Source organism: Erpetoichthys calabaricus, chromosome 1, assembly GCF_900747795.2.
Source record: "Erpetoichthys calabaricus chromosome 1, fErpCal1.3, whole genome shotgun sequence".
NCBI classification, from domain to species: Eukaryota; Metazoa; Chordata; class Cladistia; order Polypteriformes; family Polypteridae; genus Erpetoichthys; species Erpetoichthys calabaricus.
The window spans coordinates 343,453,531-343,479,580 of NC_041394.2; the positions used below are offsets into that span (position 1 = coordinate 343,453,531).

The window sequence follows — 26,050 nt, forward strand, 5'->3', positions numbered from 1 at the left end:
CTTAACTTTATAGAAACGCTCCCGCTGCCGTTTGCAATGCCATATTCGCGAGATACAAGTTTAATGAGAAGACACGAGGTATAAACGAGAGTTTGCATCACTTTGTAACAGAGTTAAAATTGCTGTAGCGAGAAACTTTTAACTGCCGGGTCTTAGCTAACATTAAATAAACCCGTGGACATCGCAACATCACACAAGACAGTGGCTCACGTGAAGTGACTGAACGCAGCAGGAGTGATCTCTTCCATGAATCAAACCTGTTCAAAAAACACATTACACAATTGATAAGGTAGGAAAAGAATATGAAACAAGGCACGGTATAAACCGTAACTTTAAGTTTATAGAAACGCTGCCGTTTGCAATACCATATTCGCCCCTGCGAAGCGCGGTGATTTTGCTATATATATTAAACTATTTCAACCATTGTATGATCTGCTTCTCGCAACTGAAAGAGGGCACCGTGGCAGAAGTTAGCCGACTTGCTCACCAACCACAAGCGTTACCTGGTAGGTAACCACCCATACAATCAGATTGTGAATCAGACTACGAATGCCTGCAATGTAATTACCCCGATCTATATGCTGTCAAATGAACGAACCTCACGCCGTGGCACAACGTTAGGGGCTTCGCCTCTACGTCCGAGGATCGATTCCCGTAAGGGAGTGCAGTGACTGTGTACTCCTGATGAGCCCACAATTACGGCGAAACACGTGTCGCATACTATGCATCTTCAAAGCACGGTGTAAACAGTAAGTTTAAATTGAGTTTATAGAAACGCTCCCGCTGCCGTTTGCAATACCATATTAGATGACTTTGTAACAGAGTTAAAATTGCTGGAGCGATAAATTTTTAACTGCCGGGTCATGTCGCGTGTTCTTGGGTAGGTACACCAAAAAATGTATACATTTATGCATGTAATGGGCAAACAAAAAATGTACTATACCCGAAAGCACTACAGTAGTACTCAATGTATCTTTACTTCTTAAATGTTAATGTTTTACTGTTTAATAATTTATACGCTTCTTATATGTTATTCAGATTCTTTTATCAAAATACCAGTAACAGCGCACTGCACGATAACGTGGAGTGAATACACTTGACATGACCATTCATAGTATTTATCCTCTTTCTCTGTACGTTTACCATTCGTTTGCTCAGAGGTTGATGAGCTTGCTGCTTAATGAGCAGCTCTTGACCCTAGCGTCCCGCTGCTTCTCTTCTTTCGTCGGCATCTTTACCCGTTAAAACTGATTTTTTTTTAAACTTAGTATGTTTTCTTTAATTTTCAGTTAAGCTGGCACTTAACTCTTCAATCTGCCTCAAGAATGATTAGCGAAGGTGGTAGACAATGAAAACGTCAGCCGTACGCATCCGCCACGCACGCACTGGTGCGCGCAGCTGTGAGTTGATTCTACAATAAAATAAAATAAAGATAAAAAGAGTAATAACTTGCAGCACCGCTATTCAATTACACTTGCCTAACGCCTCTCCTAAGGGGAAATACTGTGGGATCTGGACATCCGTCAAAGCAGCAATCACAAGCCCGATTAGAAAGCGGGAAGCTGTGATTTGTCCTCTCCCTCCCATGTAACAATCACAGCCCGTGTTGCAACGCACTATGTATGTATATGTATATATGTGTATGTGTGTGTATATGTATGTGTATATATATATATATATATATATATATGTATTCATATGTGTGGGAAAGCGAATAGTAGACGTGACGTAGTATCTGTGTACCAAATTTCAAGTCAATAGGTGAAACGGTTTGCGAGCTACAGCTCATTTAAAATCCTGGACAGACAAACGAATAGCCACAGTAGTGTTTTATAGAAGAACATTTTACTGTTTAATAATTTATATTTATATGCAATGTGCTTCTTATATATTACTTCATATTCTCAAATGATAATGATGTTAATGTTGTTTATATTGATTTCTATGTTATTGTAAGTGCTCTTTATTTGTGGAAAAATAAATTTGGCAATTAAACTTATTTTTATACATACATTTTATTTTTTTTCTCTTGCACTCAGTCAGCGAATCCACTGGGTAATCAGCTATATATATATATATATATATATATATATATATATATATATATATAGAGATAGATAGATAGATATATGTGTATGTATGTACATATACAAATATGTATATATATGTATATATGTTTATATATATGTAGATATACAAATATGTATATATATGTATATATGTGTATATATATATGTAGATATACAAATATGTATATGTATATATATGTATATGTGTCTGCGTGTGTGTGTGTATATATATATATATATATATATATATATATATATATATATATATATATATATATATATATATATATATATGTATGTGTATATATATATGTTGATATATGTATATATATGTGGATGTGTATATGTATATATTTATGTATATACAGTATGTTTATGTATATATATGTTTACATAACCTCTTTAACACAGTACTTCTCCGCTGCGAAGCGCGGGTATTTTGCTAGTGTATATATATATGACAGCAACACTCATAACAATGACAACACAATTACATTGACAATCATGTTACGTTATTTTTAAAATGTTTCCTTTACTTTTTCATAACCTCTTTAACACACTACTTCTCCGCTGCGAAGCGCGGGTATTTTGCTAGTCTTTAATATTTAGGTTTTACTGTATGTAAATACATAATTTCAATGAATCTTACCTAATATCTAAGAGAATACAAAGCGTTTATGCTGTATAATTGTGCGTGAAATGTTTATAATAGTGTGGGAGAGTTTATAAGGGCTTAAAATATATAAAAATAACCATATAAACATATGGTTTCTACTTATCGGATTTTCTTATTTCGCGGGTGGCTCTGGAACGCAACCCCCGCGATGGAGGAGGGGTTACTGATACATTCCATTGCCAAACATAAAAATACAAAGCCTGATATTTCAGACAAATGAAGAGCTTTGTTAGTTTTTAAAACGCACCATAACTACTATATGGTGTTGTTACTTTTTGTTCATTCACACCAAACTTCACATATCTACAGGGGCAATTAATATGGGTGATGTGTTTAAAATAATCCTGATTAAATTAAAATAAAACACTGTCAAATATATTAATAAACAAACCGAGAAGCCTTGGCCTTTGGAAAATATCAAAAAAGCTTGTGAGCTCTCATTAAGAATAGAATGCATTGTTAACAGTACACATTCTCTACTGACACGATGTCACGTTAAAACAAACAAAAAAATACAGCACAGTCCACACAAACTCACAACCTCCTTGATTTTTGGTCTTATGATTGTCAAAATCATATAAATTGAGTCATTTTAAGAAGACGACAAGTCTGCTACAGTCAGTTCAATAAACACTCCCTTAAAATGTTTGCGTATACAGCATAAGAGACATAATCTCAATGAAGCAGGGCTCGTGAGTAGTGACAAGTAACATATGATGCTAAATTATAATGCATAATAACGGGGAACAAGTAAAAATTACAGCTTTCAAAAACGGACACTGTAAATGTTAGCAATTCAGTACATAATTTGAGGCATGTGTGTGCATTTTTATGTCGATTTAAGAGCTAAGTAAGCCTTCTGTTACACTAAACCGTAACTCAAAACAATACTTACATGCAGCAATCGCTTATAACAAAGAAGGTTCAAACCTTCAGAAGGCACTGATTGGCTGAAACTACAGTGAAGCGATCCCTCGCTATATCGCGCTTCGTCTTTCGCGGCTTCACTCCATCGCGGATTTTAAATGTAAGCATATGTGAATATATATCGCGGATTTTTCACTGCTTCGCGGATGTCTGCGGTCTACAGTACGTGTGCTTCCTCAGTTGATTTGCCCATTTGAATTCAAACAAGAGACGCATTTGAATTCAAACAAGGGACGCTATTCGCGGATGGCTGAGAAGCTACCCAATCAGAGCACGCGGTTAAGTTCCTGTGTGCTGCTGATTGGCTCAGCAACGGAATGCTGCATTAACCAGGAAGTCTAATCTCACTCATTCAGAAGTAATGCACGTTACTGCTAATGCTTCAGGATTGCAGAAGAGGTAAAAGTTTTGGATATGTTGAAGGAAGGGAACAGCTACACCGCTGCAGGACATTATTACAGCATCAATAAGTCCACGATTCTTTTTATTTAAAAAGGAGGAAAAGCATATAAGATCTACGGCCGCAGTGTCCTTTAATCCGAGCGCAAAACGAGTTGCAAGTGGACGTGATAAGGCAGTAGTATGGATGGAATCTGCTTTAGGGATTTGGATTGAAGAGTGATGGAAGAACAACAACGGCGGTGCTAAACAGTCGCCTGAAGAGGCTCCTTTAGAAGAGCTGTAACGCTATCCTTTGTTGTGCAGTAAAATTAAACTCATCGTTATCGGACAAGTCGTCGTGTCATTGTTGGTGAGTAACCATAATTAATTATTTACGTACAGTACTTATTACATGTACATAGTTTAGTGTCGCTGTACACACATTTTACTGTATACAATTTTTCTTGTATTGTACGTATTTATTGCTGGTGGCCTGTCTGTTGTAATGGCTGTAACGTATTGATAGCGGAGACGCTCGATATCTTTAAAATAATATTTAGGTTTTACTGTACATTTCAACGAATCTTACCTAATATCTAAGAGAATACAAAGGGTTAATGCTGTATAACTGTGCGTGAAATGTTTATAATAGTGTGGGAGAGTTTATAAGGGTTTAAAATATATAAAAAATAACCATATAAACATATGGTTTCTACTTCGCGGATTTTCTTATTTCGCGGGTGGCTCTGGAACGCAACCCCCGCGATGGAGGAGGGGTTACTGTATTCATAGTGAATTCTCCTAAAAGGAAAGTGCCATATAGAGATCAGAAATGAAAACACACATTTAAGCATGCTGGACAGTAGTGTATGTTATGTTTTTCTACAATACAAATTCAGTACGACACCAGTGTCTCCAAACACTCAGATACAAAGTTTAATACGTTTTATAGTGAAACTCTATACACTATAATATATAAAATAAAATATGATAATATATCTTTTACCTACAGTATCAGACTAAGGAAATGAGAACAAGCCATAATAACAATAACGAATTGTCAGCAACTACTTTAATTGTCATTTCAGTCTGTCACTGAACTATATCAACCAACTTATATGATGAGGTTTATGGCTGGTGAGGCACTGACTCCTTCAGAGTCAGATTTAAAAATATAGGAACCCAAAAGAGTAGCTAATTCACAATTCAATTGGCAGCATACACATTGACTACTGGTTATGTTTCATATCTCATCAGCATTCTTTACACATACATAGGTAATGTACACATTTGGCTAAGAAAGAACGTTATGTTTATAGCGGAGAGAGAGAGAGCAGAGAGAGCTCATTTGCTCTGCACCCTCCATGCGTTTCAAAATTTCCATTGTAATTCTACAATTCATACTCATTCAATACAAATGAAAGTATTGAGTGGTGTACAAAAAAAAATTGATTTCAATTTTGACCTTAATTGAAATATTTAGCTGTTTTAAAAGCTTTTAATTCTGATGCTTTCATCAAATTTAATGCAGACTGTTCAACAAAAGGATAACAAGAAAAACAAAAGAATATTTTATTTAAGGTCAAAATCTAGTCTTTAAATATTGGATTGTTTTTTTTTTTAGTCTGATCCCATTTTTATAAAATTACTTCACCTTTATTTGTAAATGAAGGCCATGCGCCTATCCTCCACGAAAATCTCCATCACTTTCTTGGAAAAGTCCTTATTTTCCGTTAGTTTAAAAAGTCTTAATTTTCCCTGTTGGCAGTCAGTCGGAACGAGAAATAAAAATAAACGGACTGCTGCAGTGCACTTGACTTTCTGATATCGCTAACTTATCGGTGCCTAGAGCTTCTGTGTAGAACAGCAGGAACGAGCAGCTGTTGGGCTCACATGCGCCCCCTTCGGTGCGGTGCGGTACTGTCTGCCTCACCGTGTGCCTTTTCACTGCGGTTTTGTGTTCGATCAGCAAGACTAAATATGTCCGACACATTCATTAAAGATATTAGCCAGACTGTGAAAAGTCACGGTGTATAATAAATGTGTCTGCAAACATTATATTGGCGACATAAAGAGAGACAAACAGGTACGTGCCAATTTGGATGCATTAAACCCAGTGTGTGAGGGTCAGCGCAGTCCAAGGCGAGGCAATGCTCATTGTATTTGAACAGGAAATGTGCAACTTCAGCAATTTTGACTATAAAAATTAACAAAACAATTGGAATCATACAGAAAACAAATTTTTAGCACCAGTGGACGAATTTATTTTATGTTATCGTTATTAGTTTTTTTTACTTTACATGATGCCTACCCCCTGACCACACGTCCCTGATATCAAATGAAGCGTGTAATATCAATACAAATTACAAAATATCAATGGAGGGTTAAGTATGAAATGTTTGGTAGAAGTACAATGGCTTTTATATATGTGTATATGTATATGTGTGTGTGTGTGTGTATGTGTGTATGTGTATATATATATATATATATATATATATATATATATATATATATATATATATATAATATATGACAGCAACACTCATAACAATGACAACACAATTACATTGACAATCATGTTACGTTATTTTTAAAATGTTTCCTTTACTTTTTCATAACCTCTTTAACACACTACTTCTCCGCTGCGAAGCGCGGGTATTTTGCTAGTCTTTAATATTTAGGTTTTACTGTATGTAAATACATAATTTCAATGAATCTTACCTAATATCTAAGAGAATACAAAGCGTTTATGCTGTATAATTGTGCGTGAAATGTTTATAATAGTGTGGGAGAGTTTATAAGGGCTTAAAATATATAAAAATAACCATATAAACATATGGTTTCTACTTATCGGATTTTCTTATTTCGCGGGTGGCTCTGGAACGCAACCCCCGCGATGGAGGAGGGGTTACTGATACATTCCATTGCCAAACATAAAAATACAAAGCCTGATATTTCAGACAAATGAAGAGCTTTGTTAGTTTTTAAAACGCACCATAACTACTATATGGTGTTGTTACTTTTTGTTCATTCACACCAAACTTCACATATCTACAGGGGCAATTAATATGGGTGATGTGTTTAAAATAATCCTGATTAAATTAAAATAAAACACTGTCAAATATATTAATAAACAAACCGAGAAGCCTTGGCCTTTGGAAAATATCAAAAAAGCTTGTGAGCTCTCATTAAGAATAGAATGCATTGTTAACAGTACACATTCTCTACTGACACGATGTCACGTTAAAACAAACAAAAAAATACAGCACAGTCCACACAAACTCACAACCTCCTTGATTTTTGGTCTTATGATTGTCAAAATCATATAAATTGAGTCATTTTAAGAAGACGACAAGTCTGCTACAGTCAGTTCAATAAACACTCCCTTAAAATGTTTGCGTATACAGCATAAGAGACATAATCTCAATGAAGCAGGGCTCGTGAGTAGTGACAAGTAACATATGATGCTAAATTATAATGCATAATAACGGGAACAAGTAAAAATTACAGCTTTCAAAAACGGACACTGTAAATGTTAGCAATTCAGTACATAATTTGAGGCATGTGTGTGCATTTTTATGTCGATTTAAGAGCTAAGTAAGCCTTCTGTTACACTAAACCGTAACTCAAAACAATACTTACATGCAGCAATCGCTTATAACAAAGAAGGTTCAAACCTTCAGAAGGCACTGATTGGCTGAAACTACAGTGAAGCGATCCCTCGCTATATCGCGCTTCGTCTTTCGCGGCTTCACTCCATCGCGGATTTTAAATGTAAGCATATGTGAATATATATCGCGGATTTTTCACTGCTTCGCGGATGTCTGCGGTCTACAGTACGTGTGCTTCCTCAGTTGATTTGCCCATTTGAATTCAAACAAGAGACGCATTTGAATTCAAACAAGGGACGCTATTCGCGGATGGCTGAGAAGCTACCCAATCAGAGCACGCGGTTAAGTTCCTGTGTGCTGCTGATTGGCTCAGCAACGGAATGCTGCATTAACCAGGAAGTCTAATCTCACTCATTCAGAAGTAATGCACGTTACTGCTAATGCTTCAGGATTGCAGAAGAGGTAAAAGTTTTGGATATGTTGAAGGAAGGGAACAGCTACACCGCTGCAGGACATTATTACAGCATCAATAAGTCCACGATTCTTTTTATTTAAAAAGGAGGAAAAGCATATAAGATCTACGGCCGCAGTGTCCTTTAATCCGAGCGCAAAACGAGTTGCAAGTGGACGTGATAAGGCAGTAGTATGGATGGAATCTGCTTTAGGGATTTGGATTGAAGAGTGATGGAAGAACAACAACGGCGGTGCTAAACAGTCGCCTGAAGAGGCTCCTTTAGAAGAGCTGTAACGCTATCCTTTGTTGTGCAGTAAAATTAAACTCATCGTTATCGGACAAGTCGTCGTGTCATTGTTGGTGAGTAACCATAATTAATTATTTACGTACAGTACTTATTACATGTACATAGTTTAGTGTCGCTGTACACACATTTTACTGTATACAATTTTTCTTGTATTGTACGTATTTATTGCTGGTGGCCTGTCTGTTGTAATGGCTGTAACGTATTGATAGCGGAGACGCTCGATATCTTTAAAATAATATTTAGGTTTTACTGTACATTTCAACGAATCTTACCTAATATCTAAGAGAATACAAAGGGTTAATGCTGTATAACTGTGCGTGAAATGTTTATAATAGTGTGGGAGAGTTTATAAGGGTTTAAAATATATAAAAATAACCATATAAACATATGGTTTCTACTTCGCGGATTTTCTTATTTCGCGGGTGGCTCTGGAACGCAACCCCCGCGATGGAGGAGGGGTTACTGTATTCATAGTGAATTCTCCTAAAAGGAAAGTGCCATATAGAGATCAGAAATGAAAACACACATTTAAGCATGCTGGACAGTAGTGTATGTTATGTTTTTCTACAATACAAATTCAGTACGACACCAGTGTCTCCAAACACTCAGATACAAAGTTTAATACGTTTTATAGTGAAACTCTATACACTATAATATATAAAATAAAATATGATAATATATCTTTTACCTACAGTATCAGACTAAGGAAATGAGAACAAGCCATAATAACAATAACGAATTGTCAGCAACTACTTTAATTGTCATTTCAGTCTGTCACTGAACTATATCAACCAACTTATATGATGAGGTTTATGGCTGGTGAGGCACTGACTCCTTCAGAGTCAGATTTAAAAATATAGGAACCCAAAAGAGTAGCTAATTCACAATTCAATTGGCAGCATACACATTGACTACTGGTTATGTTTCATATCTCATCAGCATTCTTTACACATACATAGGTAATGTACACATTTGGCTAAGAAAGAACGTTATGTTTATAGCGGAGAGAGAGAGAGCAGAGAGAGCTCATTTGCTCTGCACCCTCCATGCGTTTCAAAATTTCCATTGTAATTCTACAATTCATACTCATTCAATACAAATGAAAGTATTGAGTGGTGTACAAAAAAAATTGATTTCAATTTTGACCTTAATTGAAATATTTAGCTGTTTTAAAAGCTTTTAATTGTGATGCTTTCATCAAATTTAATGCAGACTGTTCAACAAAAGGATAACAAGAAAAACAAAAGAATATTTTATTTAAGGTCAAAATCTAGTCTTTAAATATTGGATTGTTTTTTTTTTTAGTCTGATCCCATTTTTATAAAATTACTTCACCTTTATTTGTAAATGAAGGCCATGCGCCTATCCTCCACGAAAATCTCCATCACTTTCTTGGAAAAGTCCTTATTTTCCGTTAGTTTAAAAAGTCTTAATTTTCCCTGTTGGCAGTCAGTCGGAACGAGAAATAAAAATAAACGGACTGCTGCAGTGCACTTGACTTTCTGATATCGCTAACTTATCGGTGCCTAGAGCTTCTGTGTAGAACAGCAGGAACGAGCAGCTGTTGGGCTCACATGCGCCCCCTTCGGTGCGGTGCGGTACTGTCTGCCTCACCGTGTGCCTTTTCACTGCGGTTTTGTGTTCGATCAGCAAGACTAAATATGTCCGACACATTCATTAAAGATATTAGCCAGACTGTGAAAAGTCACGGTGTATAATAAATGTGTCTGCAAACATTATATTGGCGACATAAAGAGAGACAAACAGGTACGTGCCAATTTGGATGCATTAAAACCCAGTGTGTGAGGGTCAGCGCAGTCCAAGGCGAGGCAATGCTCATTGTATTTGAACAGGAAATGTGCAACTTCAGCAATTTTGACTATAAAAATTAACAAAACAATTGGAATCATACAGAAAACAAATTTTTAGCACCAGTGGACGAATTTATTTTATGTTATCGTTATTAGTTTTTTTTACTTTACATGATGCCTACCCCTGACCACACGTCCCTGATATCAAATGAAGCGTGTAATATCAATACAAATTACAAAATATCAATGGAGGGTTAAGTATGAAATGTTTGGTAGAAGTACAATGGCTTTTATATATGTGTATATGTATATGTGTGTGTGTGTGTGTATGTGTGTATGTGTATATATATATATATATATATATATAATATATGACAGCAACACTCATAACAATGACAACACAATTACATTGACAATCATGTTACGTTATTTTTAAAATGTTTCCTTTACTTTTTCATAACCTCTTTAACACACTACTTCTCCGCTGCGAAGCGCGGGTATTTTGCTAGTCTTTAATATTTAGGTTTTACTGTATGTAAATACATAATTTCAATGAATCTTACCTAATATCTAAGAGAATACAAAGCGTTTATGCTGTATAATTGTGCGTGAAATGTTTATAATAGTGTGGGAGAGTTTATAAGGGCTTAAAATATATAAAAATAACCATATAAACATATGGTTTCTACTTATCGGATTTTCTTATTTCGCGGGTGGCTCTGGAACGCAACCCCCGCGATGGAGGAGGGGTTACTGATACATTCCATTGCCAAACATAAAAATACAAAGCCTGATATTTCAGACAAATGAAGAGCTTTGTTAGTTTTTAAAACGCACCATAACTACTATATGGTGTTGTTACTTTTTGTTCATTCACACCAAACTTCACATATCTACAGGGGCAATTAATATGGGTGATGTGTTTAAAATAATCCTGATTAAATTAAAATAAAACACTGTCAAATATATTAATAAACAAACCGAGAAGCCTTGGCCTTTGGAAAATATCAAAAAAGCTTGTGAGCTCTCATTAAGAATAGAATGCATTGTTAACAGTACACATTCTCTACTGACACGATGTCACGTTAAAACAAACAAAAAAATACAGCACAGTCCACACAAACTCACAACCTCCTTGATTTTTGGTCTTATGATTGTCAAAATCATATAAATTGAGTCATTTTAAGAAGACGACAAGTCTGCTACAGTCAGTTCAATAAACACTCCCTTAAAATGTTTGCGTATACAGCATAAGAGACATAATCTCAATGAAGCAGGGCTCGTGAGTAGTGACAAGTAACATATGATGCTAAATTATAATGCATAATAACGGGAACAAGTAAAAATTACAGCTTTCAAAAACGGACACTGTAAATGTTAGCAATTCAGTACATAATTTGAGGCATGTGTGTGCATTTTTATGTCGATTTAAGAGCTAAGTAAGCCTTCTGTTACACTAAACCGTAACTCAAAACAATACTTACATGCAGCAATCGCTTATAACAAAGAAGGTTCAAACCTTCAGAAGGCACTGATTGGCTGAAACTACAGTGAAGCGATCCCTCGCTATATCGCGCTTCGTCTTTCGCGGCTTCACTCCATCGCGGATTTTAAATGTAAGCATATGTGAATATATATCGCGGATTTTTCACTGCTTCGCGGATGTCTGCGGTCTACAGTACGTGTGCTTCCTCAGTTGATTTGCCCATTTGAATTCAAACAAGAGACGCATTTGAATTCAAACAAGGGACGCTATTCGCGGATGGCTGAGAAGCTACCCAATCAGAGCACGCGGTTAAGTTCCTGTGTGCTGCTGATTGGCTCAGCAACGGAATGCTGCATTAACCAGGAAGTCTAATCTCACTCATTCAGAAGTAATGCACGTTACTGCTAATGCTTCAGGATTGCAGAAGAGGTAAAAGTTTTGGATATGTTGAAGGAAGGGAACAGCTACACCGCTGCAGGACATTATTACAGCATCAATAAGTCCACGATTCTTTTTATTTAAAAAGGAGGAAAAGCATATAAGATCTACGGCCGCAGTGTCCTTTAATCCGAGCGCAAAACGAGTTGCAAGTGGACGTGATAAGGCAGTAGTATGGATGGAATCTGCTTTAGGGATTTGGATTGAAGAGTGATGGAAGAACAACAACGGCGGTGCTAAACAGTCGCCTGAAGAGGCTCCTTTAGAAGAGCTGTAACGCTATCCTTTGTTGTGCAGTAAAATTAAACTCATCGTTATCGGACAAGTCGTCGTGTCATTGTTGGTGAGTAACCATAATTAATTATTTACGTACAGTACTTATTACATGTACATAGTTTAGTGTCGCTGTACACACATTTTACTGTATACAATTTTTCTTGTATTGTACGTATTTATTGCTGGTGGCCTGTCTGTTGTAATGGCTGTAACGTATTGATAGCGGAGACGCTCGATATCTTTAAAATAATATTTAGGTTTTACTGTACATTTCAACGAATCTTACCTAATATCTAAGAGAATACAAAGGGTTAATGCTGTATAACTGTGCGTGAAATGTTTATAATAGTGTGGGAGAGTTTATAAGGGTTTAAAATATATAAAAATAACCATATAAACATATGGTTTCTACTTCGCGGATTTTCTTATTTCGCGGGTGGCTCTGGAACGCAACCCCCGCGATGGAGGAGGGGTTACTGTATTCATAGTGAATTCTCCTAAAAGGAAAGTGCCATATAGAGATCAGAAATGAAAACACACATTTAAGCATGCTGGACAGTAGTGTATGTTATGTTTTTCTACAATACAAATTCAGTACGACACCAGTGTCTCCAAACACTCAGATACAAAGTTTAATACGTTTTATAGTGAAACTCTATACACTATAATATATAAAATAAAATATGATAATATATCTTTTACCTACAGTATCAGACTAAGGAAATGAGAACAAGCCATAATAACAATAACGAATTGTCAGCAACTACTTTAATTGTCATTTCAGTCTGTCACTGAACTATATCAACCAACTTATATGATGAGGTTTATGGCTGGTGAGGCACTGACTCCTTCAGAGTCAGATTTAAAAATATAGGAACCCAAAAGAGTAGCTAATTCACAATTCAATTGGCAGCATACACATTGACTACTGGTTATGTTTCATATCTCATCAGCATTCTTTACACATACATAGGTAATGTACACATTTGGCTAAGAAAGAACGTTATGTTTATAGCGGAGAGAGAGAGAGCAGAGAGAGCTCATTTGCTCTGCACCCTCCATGCGTTTCAAAATTTCCATTGTAATTCTACAATTCATACTCATTCAATACAAATGAAAGTATTGAGTGGTGTACAAAAAAAATTGATTTCAATTTTGACCTTAATTGAAATATTTAGCTGTTTTAAAAGCTTTTAATTCTGATGCTTTCATCAAATTTAATGCAGACTGTTCAACAAAAGGATAACAAGAAAAACAAAAGAATATTTTATTTAAGGTCAAAATCTAGTCTTTAAATATTGGATTGTTTTTTTTTTTAGTCTGATCCCATTTTTATAAAATTACTTCACCTTTATTTGTAAATGAAGGCCATGCGCCTATCCTCCACGAAAATCTCCATCACTTTCTTGGAAAAGTCCTTATTTTCCGTTAGTTTAAAAAGTCTTAATTTTCCCTGTTGGCAGTCAGTCGGAACGAGAAATAAAAATAAACGGACTGCTGCAGTGCACTTGACTTTCTGATATCGCTAACTTATCGGTGCCTAGAGCTTCTGTGTAGAACAGCAGGAACGAGCAGCTGTTGGGCTCACATGCGCCCCCTTCGGTGCGGTGCGGTACTGTCTGCCTCACCGTGTGCCTTTTCACTGCGGTTTTGTGTTCGATCAGCAAGACTAAATATGTCCGACACATTCATTAAAGATATTAGCCAGACTGTGAAAAGTCACGGTGTATAATAAATGTGTCTGCAAACATTATATTGGCGACATAAAGAGAGACAAACAGGTACGTGCCAATTTGGATGCATTAAACCCAGTGTGTGAGGGTCAGCGCAGTCCAAGGCGAGGCAATGCTCATTGTATTTGAACAGGAAATGTGCAACTTCAGCAATTTTGACTATAAAAATTAACAAAACAATTGGAATCATACAGAAAACAAATTTTTAGCACCAGTGGACGAATTTATTTTATGTTATCGTTATTAGTTTTTTTTACTTTACATGATGCCTACCCCTGACCACACGTCCCTGATATCAAATGAAGCGTGTAATATCAATACAAATTACAAAATATCAATGGAGGGTTAAGTATGAAATGTTTGGTAGAAGTACAATGGCTTTTATATATGTGTATATGTATATGTGTGTGTGTGTGTGTATGTGTGTATGTGTATATATATATATATATATATATATATATATATATATATATATATATATATATATATATATAATATATGACAGCAACACTCATAACAATGACAACACAATTACATTGACAATCATGTTACGTTATTTTTAAAATGTTTCCTTTTCTTTTTCATAACCTCTTTAACACACTACTTCTCCGCTGCGAAGCGCGGGTATTTTGCTATATATATATATATATATATATATATATATATATATATATATATAATATATACACATACATGCAGTTTCAATAACATAGAAATCAATATAAACAACATTAACATCATTATCATATGAGAATATGAAGTAATATATAAGAAGCACATTTCATATAAATTATTAAACAGTAAAATCTTCTTCTGTAATTTGCTACCGTGGCTATTCGTTTGTCTGTCCAGGATTTTAAATCACCTGTAGCTCGCAAACCGTTTCACCTATTGACTTGAAATCTGGTACACATATAGTACGTCACGTCTACTATCCGCTTTATGGGTGATGATTGTATTACTCTTTTTATCTTTTATTTTATTGTAGAATCAACTCCTATCTGCGCACACCAGGGCGGCTGTGGGCGGATGCGTATGGTGTTTTCACTCCACGTTATCGTGCATTGTGCTGTCACTGGTATTTTGATAAAAGAATTTGAACAACATATAAGAAGCGTATAAATTATTAAACAGTAAAACATTAACATTTAAGAAGTAAAGTTACATTAAGTACTACTGCAGTGCCTTCGGGTATACCTCATTTTTTGTTTGCCAATTACATGCTTAAATGTATACATTTTTTGGTGCACCTACCCGAGAACACGCGACATATAACCGAGCGTGGGAGAAGCATGGATTTTAAACACGCGTTGAGTTCATCTGCTGGTCTCCCTCGTGAAATAACTGGTAATGTTTGACTAAAATCTACAGCGAGTAAAACAACATTACCTCCTATTTTTTTTTTACGATCTCTGAGATCTTGCTTTTTTCGGTTCAAGGCTTCATAAGCTCTTTTATGTTCTATGGTGTACTTATCCCAAACCATCATCTTTGAATGTTGCAAGACTTTCGCCTTGTATGTAGATCGGGGTAATTACATTCATTGCATTCCTAGTCTGAATCACAATCTGATTGTATGGGTGGTTACCTGGCACTGTAGGGTTGCCACCCGTCCTTTAAAATACGGCATCGTCCCGTATTTGAGAATGAAATTGCGCGTCCCGTTTTGAATCAATACGGGACGGGATTTGTCCCATTTTTTTTTTTTTTTTTTAATCATTTTTTTTAAAGCAGCGTCTCATGCAAATCATCCCACACGCATTTTATGAAGATGCCTCCTTTCCTACTTTTGATTGGGTAATACTTGATGTCATCGTTAGTTTGATTGGTCTTTTTAACTGTCCAGTGAGGAGGGTGGGTCTTTTAAGTAGAGTCTGCAAAGTGTTGGCACTGGGATGTGGCACCCGTTGCAGTATGCGTCCCTAATTTTTTTGTATTAAAAGTGGTAACCCTACCTGGCAGGTAACACTTATGTTTGGTCATGAAGTCGTCTAAAATCCACCACGTGCCCTCTTTTAATTGTGAGAAGCAGATATCCATCCATCCATCCATTTTCCAACCCGCTGAATCCGAACACAGGGTCACGGGGGTCTGCTGGAGCCAATCCCAGCCAACACAGGGCACAAGGCAGGAAACAATCCTGGGCAGGGTGCCAACCCACCGCAGGACACACACAAACACACCCACACACCAAGCACACACTAGGGCCAATTTAGAATCGCCAATCCACCTAACCTGCATGTCTTTGGAATGTGGGAGGAAACCGGAGCGCCCGGAGGAAACCCACGCAGACACGGGGAGAACATGCAAACTCCACGCAGGGAGGACCCGGGAATCGAACCCAGGTCCCCAGATCTCCCAACTGCGAGGCAGCAGCGCTACCCACTGCGCCACCGTGCCGCCCAGAAGCAGATATATATAGCCAAATTCTCGCGCTTCGTTGCGGCGAAGTACTGCTTTTAATTTTTTAAGAAGAAAATAAAACCTTTTTAAATGGATCAAAAATATACCAATAATAATTTGTTAAGGATCTGTTTTTTTGTGAACCTCGCTTTTCACAGCTGTCGCGGTACGGCGTGTGTTTCGTTTATTTGACAGTATGTAGATCGTGGTAATTACATTCATGGCATTCGTTTTCTGAATCACAATCTGACTGTATGGATGGTTTCCTGCCAGGTTACGCTTGTGGTTGGTCAGGAAGTCGACTTACATCCGCCACGTGCCCTCTTTCTGTTCCCAGAAGCTGATCATAGAATGGTTTTAATAGTTTACTTTCAAATAATGCAAAGAGTATGCGACACGTGTTTCTCCCTAATTCTGGGCTCATCAGGCATACACACTCTCACTGCATCCCCTCTCGGGAATCGAATCTCTATCGTCGGCGCCAGAGTTGAAGCCCCTAACGTTGCGGTCAGCAAGTCGGCTAACATCCGCCATGTGCCGTCTTTCAGTTGCGAGAAGCAGATCATAGAATGGTTGAAACTGTTGCCCCTAACGTTGCGCTACGGCGTGTGGTTCGTTTATACCTCATGTCTTCTCATTAAATTTTTATCTCGCGAATATGTTATTGCAATCCGCAGCGGGAGCGTTTCTATAACCTTAATTTAAACTTACGTTTTACACCGTGCTTTGTTTCCCTTATGAACATGCTTGTATGCTTCACTCACTCGCTTCTTATTGTTTCGCTCCCTTCTCAATTGTTTAATGAATTTTTTGTTCTTCGCTGTTTGCGGCTCCTCCTTCATTTGTCCCTACTGCGTTCACAGTCTTTTCACGTGATTACGTGGGAGGCGTGATGACGTGACACTCAACTCCTCCTCCCACGGCCATCGAGCTGCCGTCCATTACAGTATATTGTGAAAAAAGAGGTTCCAGTTATGACCATTATGCGTTGAATTTCTAAATGAAACCTGCCTAACTTTTGTAAGTAAGCTGTAAGGAATCAGCCTGCCAAATTTCAGCCTTCCACCTACACAGGAAGTTGCAGAATTAGTGATGAGTCAGTCAGTCAGTCAGTCAGTGAGGGCTTTGCCTTTTATTAATTAGTATAGATTCAAGACAAGGCAGCATCAGTCTGTAGTGTGTAGATCACATAATCATCTAGAGACTGTAAAGCTTGTATGATTAGGGTGTGTGGTATATAAAGTACCACAAGTTCAACATTTTAAATCCCTGGGAATGGATTTAAAATTTTCTTTCTCCCTTCAGTCCAGTCGTCCTGTTAAAAAGACGATCGAGGAGTAGGTAACCAGCAGGCTCTTGAAAGAGCAGTCAGGAGTCAGTCAGGCTTTACACTTCTGATCAGTAAAAGAGAAAAACAAACTGAGCAAATCTTGAGTCCATGACTGTGGCTGACAGAATACGAGATGAGAACAAATACAAATGTATAGAGTGGGAGATAAGTGTTGTTCCTCACAGTTATTTCTCTATTATCTTTCCTGTAGACGTTAATAACTGGCAAAGGTTGCCCATCAGCATTATTATAAGGAGTGTTCAGTGAGGCAGGACCCCCACTACTTGACGTTCGAGTCGAACAGCTCAGTTAAATGCAGGCTGGTATCCATCCAGTAAAGTGCATATCTGATTAGTTATGGGAAACCTCAGTCTCCATTACAGTAGTGAATCAAACTCAATGTCAAAACTACAGAAAATAAATGAAGTATATATATTTGTCATTATAACTGCAAAAAAAAATTGTGGTGTGAAATTAAAATGGTAAAGCAAAGAAAAATGTGCAGACTGCAGATTTAAGTGTAAAGAGCAACAGATTTAATAATACTACATTGTTAAAAAAATTGCACTGTTAAACATAATTATTAATCTTTAACCTAATCTTGAAGGTGTGTACTTGTGCTAACGCTGGTCATTAGCAGATCCGTCTTTTCTTATTTTCTTGTATTTGTGTAATGGTGGTTTATGTTTATTTACTATCCTGCTGAAACAAATGGCACTCCAGGATTGTAAAGTCTTCCAAACCTAACAGGTCAACAACCTGAAAACCTTCACTTCCAAACAGAAGCTCATGTGACAAAGAGAAAGTGGTGCAAATTGATTTGCAACTCCAAATGCCACCTTCAACTGATGGTCAGAAAGCTGGTAAATACATTAAGTTGATAAATAATTACAGTCTGAGGAAACAGAGGCCAACAACAGCCACTGATATCAATCTTGTGGATAAATTCTTGAGTACAGCTAAGATTTACCTCTTCATTGTTCAAGGAGAAGATCACAGCACCAGCTTTTGATCTCAATGAGCAAGATCTATATCCTAAACAAACTAAAACTGAGATAATAAAATCAGTTTAAAAACCACAACCAGCCCAAATGTTTACCTCTCTTGCCCCATCAGTCAATCCACGCTGTGGGCGTCTTTCTCATAGCACAGTAATCACCTCACTAAATGCTGTCCTCTTATGAAATACCAGCAGGAGTCTCACCTCCACTCGTTGATTTCACCTGAGTGTCCACCTTTGACCGAACTCTCTTATTATTAAGCACACCAGCACAACCTCCCTCACTAAGTAGCTCAAGTAACATACATGTTATAACAAACTCACTCATCTGAAGTTGTACCCTAAAAAATTAAAAACAGGAGCACCAATTTAAACAAGGAGCTTTTTACAGAAGTTCTTTAAAAAATAAAAAGGTAGATAAATAAGTAAATAAACATACACACACACTTTGGCCCGAACACACGCCAGAATGGCTATGAAGCAAGAACATTAAAAAGAAAAAAGTTCTAACTTTGCTGCCCCGGTCAGGGTGAGGCATCATTCAGACGTATTGCTGTTGGTATTAAGGAGCCCCCGTAGTGTTTCTTTGACTCACTTATGCTGAATAATATGTTGGCTGAAAGTACTCCATTGTAGTGTGTCAGAGAGAGGATGTGCAGCACTGTTCATAATGACACTTTGTTTGGTTTTAATTCTCTCCTTAGCTACGAACCCCAGGGGGTCCAGGGTGTGTCCCATAACTGAGTCTGCCCTTTCAATTAGCCTGCTCATTCGGTCGGCCTCTGTTGAAGTGATGTACACAGCTCAGCACACCACAGTGTAGACAATCACAGAGTTGTAGAAGATATGAAGGATGTCACTTCCCACATTAAAAGAACGGAGTCCCCTTAGCAAAAAGAGCCCACTCTGCCCTTTCTTATATAGTTAAAGCATTTTTTCCTTTTAACGTGGCCCACATCCATCCCTATTTATGGCGGTGCAGTTAAGGAGCTTAAGTCAGGTCAATCAGCTATTTATTAATGCAGAAGGGATGGTCACAGTCAAACAGAACAATACACTTTAAAACTTTTAGTTTTAATAAATCTGGTACACAATCAAAACTTATAATTGACTCGGTGCATAATAGAGGGGACTGGTGGCTATTAATGAATTGAAAAGGTTTGTCAAAACTTCTGACAAAAGTTATGCACCATCAGTCACACCTGTCCACCTAAGCTAGCAAACCCCTTCTTCACTTGCTTGTCTTCTCCTGTTGCAGCCTGTACCTTTCAGCAAAGTTAAGTTCCTGTTTCATCTTCTCCCTCCTGACGTTTCTGTTTCTTAACACAGTTCCGTGAACTTACTTGAATTAACCTTCATTAATATAACTGATGATACAATTCAGGGACACCAACAGCACTGCATGTTTAATTCAAATAGTGAATACTGCTGATCAACAGGCGTGTATGATGGTCTTCTTGTTTCAGCCTGTTGGACCTTCAAGATTGTTTCACATCTGATAATTTGAAATGAAGGGTAATGAGTTTCTAGCATTATGCTACAAAAAGTCTAATTTTACATAAACCTTAAATGAGAGGGTGTTGTAAAATGGCATTCAGTTGTCTTTAGAGCTAAGTGTTGCAGTTTTAATGAAGTTAATTCCCATTCTTTCTACAGAGAAAAAGAAAAAGCTGCTGTTTACTGTAACATGTCAATGGATGTGAAACAGGAGACCTGTGATGTGGACACAAATATCATGGATATAAATGTAAATATTAAGGAGGAGGAGGAGGACTGTGAGTGGGAGTTCATCTACCCTAAAAAGGAAAGTCTGAGCATCAAGCAGGAGGAACGTGAACTTCAGTCAGTGGGTATTAAAGAAGAGGCTGAGGAGAAGTCAGTCAGTATCGAGATGCATAACCATACAAATTTAAGAAGTGTTGAGGAAGGCGTTCTTCATGATAGGTGTGAAGATGGAGTGGTGACAGGATTAGACTCTTCTCAAAGCACACACTGTTCATCTCCAGAGCCTTCTATCAATGTGAAGTCTGAATCATTAGAGTTTGACACAAAGAGGACCGAGGAGACTACATCTGATAGAACTCAGGAATATCAGCCACCACCTACAAAGAAGTCTGGGAAAAGTAAGTGTAAAATAAAAATGTGAATATAAAGTTTTAGGGTTGGGGTTTATTGGCCTGAAACGTTGGGTCTTGCAGTTATTATAGGAAATGTAGAAATGGAGTGTTTTAAATGTAGTTTGGGATTTTGTAATGTAAGGCTTAGCAATTTGCTATAATTCCATTGTAGTGAATTTACCAAAGACATGTTTAGGACTTTTGCATAAAGAGTGCTATACAAAAGTGCAACTGCAAAAAAGAGGTTGTGATCCCTTTGGAATTCCCAGGATATCTGCATTTATTCCTCTTAACAATGTGATTTTGTATTCAGCTATGCTCTAATTAAAGGCAACCACAGTTGTCCTGAACTAATAACACACAAACAATTGGACAACTTCTTGTCAGTCCTGAACACATCATTAAACATTCATAGTCTACTCCATGACCCTCCTTTCTTTACCAACTGGTTGACCCTTCTTTAGCAGTAATGACTTCCACCAAACTTTTTTGTGTAGCTGCAGATCACCCTTGAATTTTAACCGTTCCTTCTTTCCAAAACTTTCCAGTTGTTTCTATTCCTGAGGGCTCTTTTCTGATCAGTTCTCTTTAGGTCAGGCCACAGCATCTCATCTCTTATTGGCCATTCCAGAACACCAATTTCCTACTGTTTAAGCCTTTCTCTGTTTGATTAATTCCTGTGTTTTTCCTAATTGTCCTCTGTCATCACTCGGCTTTTGTTAACCTTCTACTACTCTGATATGTTTTGTTATAGTTCTTAATAATATTTTGAATTCAGTGTTCCCTTGATCATGTCAAGCTTTCCAGGCCCTGAATAAGCAAAGCAGCCCAAATGATGATGCTCTTTTCACCTCTTTTGAGGTTTTAGTATCAATATGCCGTTCTCTCTTACCTCCAACCATGGTGTCACGTGTTTTGACCAAAGAGTTCAAGTTCTGTCTCATTCATTCACAGAGCATTGTCTTTTCTGGAACATCAAGGTGATCTTTTACAAGTTTTGAGATATGCAGTGATGCTTTTATTAGATCACACTGATATCCTTGGTGTTGTCCTTCTATAAACATCATTCTTATGTTTTCCTTCACATGGACAGAGACCTTGTCAAACCCCAGAGGTTTCTGCAGATGTTTTTCTCTGTCTCTCTGGGTTCCTTTTCACCTCTGCTTTGATGCCGTGATCTTTGCAGGATGACAGTACTGAATCTCTTCCATTTTTTGCAGACCGTTTTGCTTCCTATGGATTGATGGACACCCAGGGTTTCCAAAAAGTTTTTTTTTTTTTTTTTCACTTTTTCCAGCTTTATACAGCTCTTTAGTTCTTCTTAAGCTCTTGTGACATCCTTTAAGAGTATCTGGATGAAACATCGAAGCTTTGGATTACACATTGAAGGACTGGATTGGAGAAACAACGTAGGCTGACATACTGACATCATTCTTGTATTATAAAGTGAAAAGGGCTGGGTGTTCTATGCTACTTCTGTGTGAGAGTCAATTACATACGGGTTTTGCTCCTAAAAACTTTGTTTTGGTAGCTGCTGTGAGGGAGTTTTTATAGTTTGTTGTTCATATTTACAAGGGTGGTTGTGCTTTTTTTTTGTAATCCACACAAGAACAATGATAGTCGAGTGTTACTCAAAACTTTGGGTTTGTGGGACAGAGGACGGAGAAAGCTTATGCAGTAACCAGCAAGTCAGTGTCTTAGCAACAGACAATTGATAGTAACTGTGATTTGTCAGTAGAAAGAAGTTAAACGTTCACATATCATCCAGGATGGATTCAAAGGAATTTATAAAAACTCTGCAGTGGGTAAATAAGGAGATAAAAAAGAAGCTACAAAGAAAAAAGAACAACTGAATAAGTCATATAAGATGAATAACCCCAATGCTAATGGCATTTGAGAGCAACCATTAAGAAAGGTATTAGGGTCTCTAAAAGACAGTTTCAGAGAAATATTGCAGATTAGGCAAAGATGAGCTAACATTCATTCAGCATTTTAATAGTAAAAGAACAGTTGAGAAGGTGAAGTGCGTCACAAACAATAAAGGGGACTTATAATACACAGACATTGAAATACCAAATGCTGTAAACTTCCAATTTTCTAAAGATTTCACATGTGAAAAAGTGGATAACCTCTCAGTCGTAACAGGGACTACTAAGGAGGTACTGAGGGATTTGGAAATTGCAGAGAGAGAAATGCTGCTGAGATTAAATAGGCTGAAATCAAACAAATCACCAGGACCAGATGCTATTTATCCTCAAGTATGTGTGTGTGTGTATATATATATATATATATATATAATATTGTGGGGAACAGCCCGGACACAGACAGGCAGACATGATGGTTTTACCACACACGTGTTTATTTATACTATATACAGTGCATACCCAGTGCTGCAGCACCAATCACCCCTTAAGTCCTGGCCACACGCACAATGCCTTTCTCAGTCTTTGGTCCGCCTCCACTCCTCTCCACCAAGCTTCGTCCTCTTCCACCCGACTCTCGCTCCTGACTGGAGGGAGGCGGCCCCTTTTATTCACCCCGGATGGGCTCCAGCTGCATCCTGAGGGCCTGTAGCCACACCCCTGTGTGGCGGAAGCCCCAGCGGTGAAACCGGAAGTCCATCGGGTGTCTCCGCATCTCTTCCCCCCAGCACTTCCCGGTGTGGCGGAAGTACTGAGGTCCAACACTCCCGAGGCATTGGGGCGACCCCTGGTGGTGACCACGGGCCCCTACAGGGTTGAGCTTCCAAGCTCCGTACCCATGGTCCCCAAAGCCACCAGGGAGGACGCCCCCTTGTGTCCTGGAGGAGGCACAAGCCCTCCTCCACTCCTCCTGGGCGTCCCGGCCGGGCATGAACTCCCGCCGGGCACCACAATATATATTGTCACACACATGCGCATGGGGGACAGTCACAGGTTCATATAGTGTAATTTGTCAGCCAGACTGGGTTGGATCTCACCTGATCCATTCTCCTCTTGTTCCTGTGCAGTTCAGCCAAAGATCCTGCCTTTCAATGACATCACCACCAGTCCACGCACTATTGATGTCACTTCTGGCAACCTCTGATGATGTCATTTCTGGTACTTAGAATCCATCTTACTGCCACATCACTTCCTGTTCCTGGTACCCCGACTCCACCTTTTCCTTTGTTCCACCATATTTAAGACTAGTATACAGTGGTGTGAAAAACTATTTGCCCCCTTCCTGATTTCTTATTCTTTTGCATGTTTGTCACACAATGTTTCTGATCATCAAACACATTTAACCATTAGTCAAATATAACACAAGTAAACACAAAATGCAGTTTGTAAATGGTGGTTTTTATTATTTAGGGAGAAAAAAAAATCCAAACCTGCATGGCCCTGTGTGAAAAAGTAATTGCCCCCTGAACCTAATAACTGGTTGGGCCACCCTTAGCAGCAATAACTGCAATCAAGTGTTTGCGATAACTTGCAATGAGTCTATTACAGCGCTCTGGAGGAATTTTGGCCCACTCATCTTTGCAAAATTGTTGTAATTCAGCTTTATTTGAGGGTTTTCTAGCATGAACCACCTTTTTAAGGTCATGCCATAGCATCTCAATTGGATTCAGGTCAGGACTTTAACTAGGCCACTCCAAAGTCTTCATTTTGTTTTTCTTCAGCCATTCAGAGGTGGATTTGCTGGTGTGTTTTGGGTCATTGTCCTGCTGCAGCACCCAAGATCGCTTCAGCTTGAGTTGACGAACAGATGGCCGGACATTCTCCTTCAGGATTTTTTGGTAGACAGTAGAATTCATGGTTCCATCTATCACAGCAAGCCTTCCAGGTCCTGAAGCAGCAAAACAACCCCAGACCATCACACTACCACAACCATATTTTACTGTTGGTATGATGTTCTTTTTCTGAAATGCTGTGTTCCTTTTACGCCAGATGTAACGGGACATTTGCCTTCCAAAAAGTTCAACTTTTGTCTCATCAGTCCACAAGGTATTTTCCCAAAAGTCTTGGCAATCATTGAGATGTTTCTTAGCAAAATTGAGACGAGCCCTAATGTTCTTTTTGCTTAACAGTGGTTTGCGTCTTGGAAATCTGCCATGCAGGCCGTTTTTGCCCAGTCTCTTTCTTATGGTGGAGTCGTGAACACTGACCTTAATTGAGGCAAGTGAGGCCTGCAGTTCTTTAGACGTTGTCCTGGGGTCTTTTGTGACCTCTCGGATGAGTCGTCTCTGCGCTCTTGGGGTAATTTTGGTCGGCCGGCCACTCCTGGGAAGGTTCACCACTGTTCCATGTTTTTGCCATTTGTGGATAATGGCTCTCACTGTGGTTCGCTGGAGTCCCAAAGCTTTAGAAATGGCTTTATAACCTTTACCAGACTGATAGATCTCAATTACTTCTGTTTTCATTTGTTCCTGAATTTCTTTGGATCTTGGCATGATGTCTAGCTTTTGAGGTGCTTTTGGTCTACTTCTCTGTGTCAGGCAGCTCCTATTTAAGTGATTTCTTGATTGAAACAGGTGTGGCAGTAATCAGGCCTGGGGGTGGCTACGGAAATTGAACTCAGGTGTGATACACCACAGTTAGGTTATTTTTTAACAAGGGGGCAATTACTTTTTCACACAGGGCCATGTAGGTTTGGATTTTTTTTCTCCCTAAATAATAAACACCATCATTTAAAAACTGCATTTTGTGTTTACTTGTGTTATATTTGACTAATGGTTAAATGTGTTTGATGATCAGAAACATTTTGTGTGACAAACATGCAAAAGAATAAGAAATCAGGAAGGGGGCAAATAGTTTTTCACACCACTGTATATCCATTTAGTCAGTTCAGTTGTGAACTCCGCATCTGTAAAAATTTGTTTCGTTTAATTTGCTGATTTTTTTTTTACAGTATGCAGAGTGGCCATCCCCAAACCTTTTTCTCTCTGCTGCTTATTTAAAAAAAAAAAAAAAATTATATATATATATATATATATATATATATATATATATATATATATATATATATATATATATATATATATATCATATAGAGAGAGAGAGTGTGTGT

General features: G+C 37.9%; 1 protein-coding gene across 2 annotated transcripts in view; it reads left to right on the forward strand.

The window, feature by feature from the left end:
* Positions 1-26,050, forward strand: part of LOC114642418 (zinc finger protein OZF-like) — a 227,469-nt gene that overhangs the window by 193,475 nt on the left and 7,944 nt on the right. Inside the window, exon 2 of one of the 2 annotated variants that reach the window (XM_028791330.2) lies at positions 20,559-21,025. The exons of the other annotated variant lie outside the window; for it this stretch is intronic. Within the exon in view, the coding sequence (XP_028647163.2) occupies positions 20,590-21,025 (436 nt within the window). The 5' untranslated portion in view covers positions 20,559-20,589. The remainder of the gene's footprint in view (positions 1-20,558; positions 21,026-26,050) is intronic. 2 annotated transcript variants of the gene reach the window in all.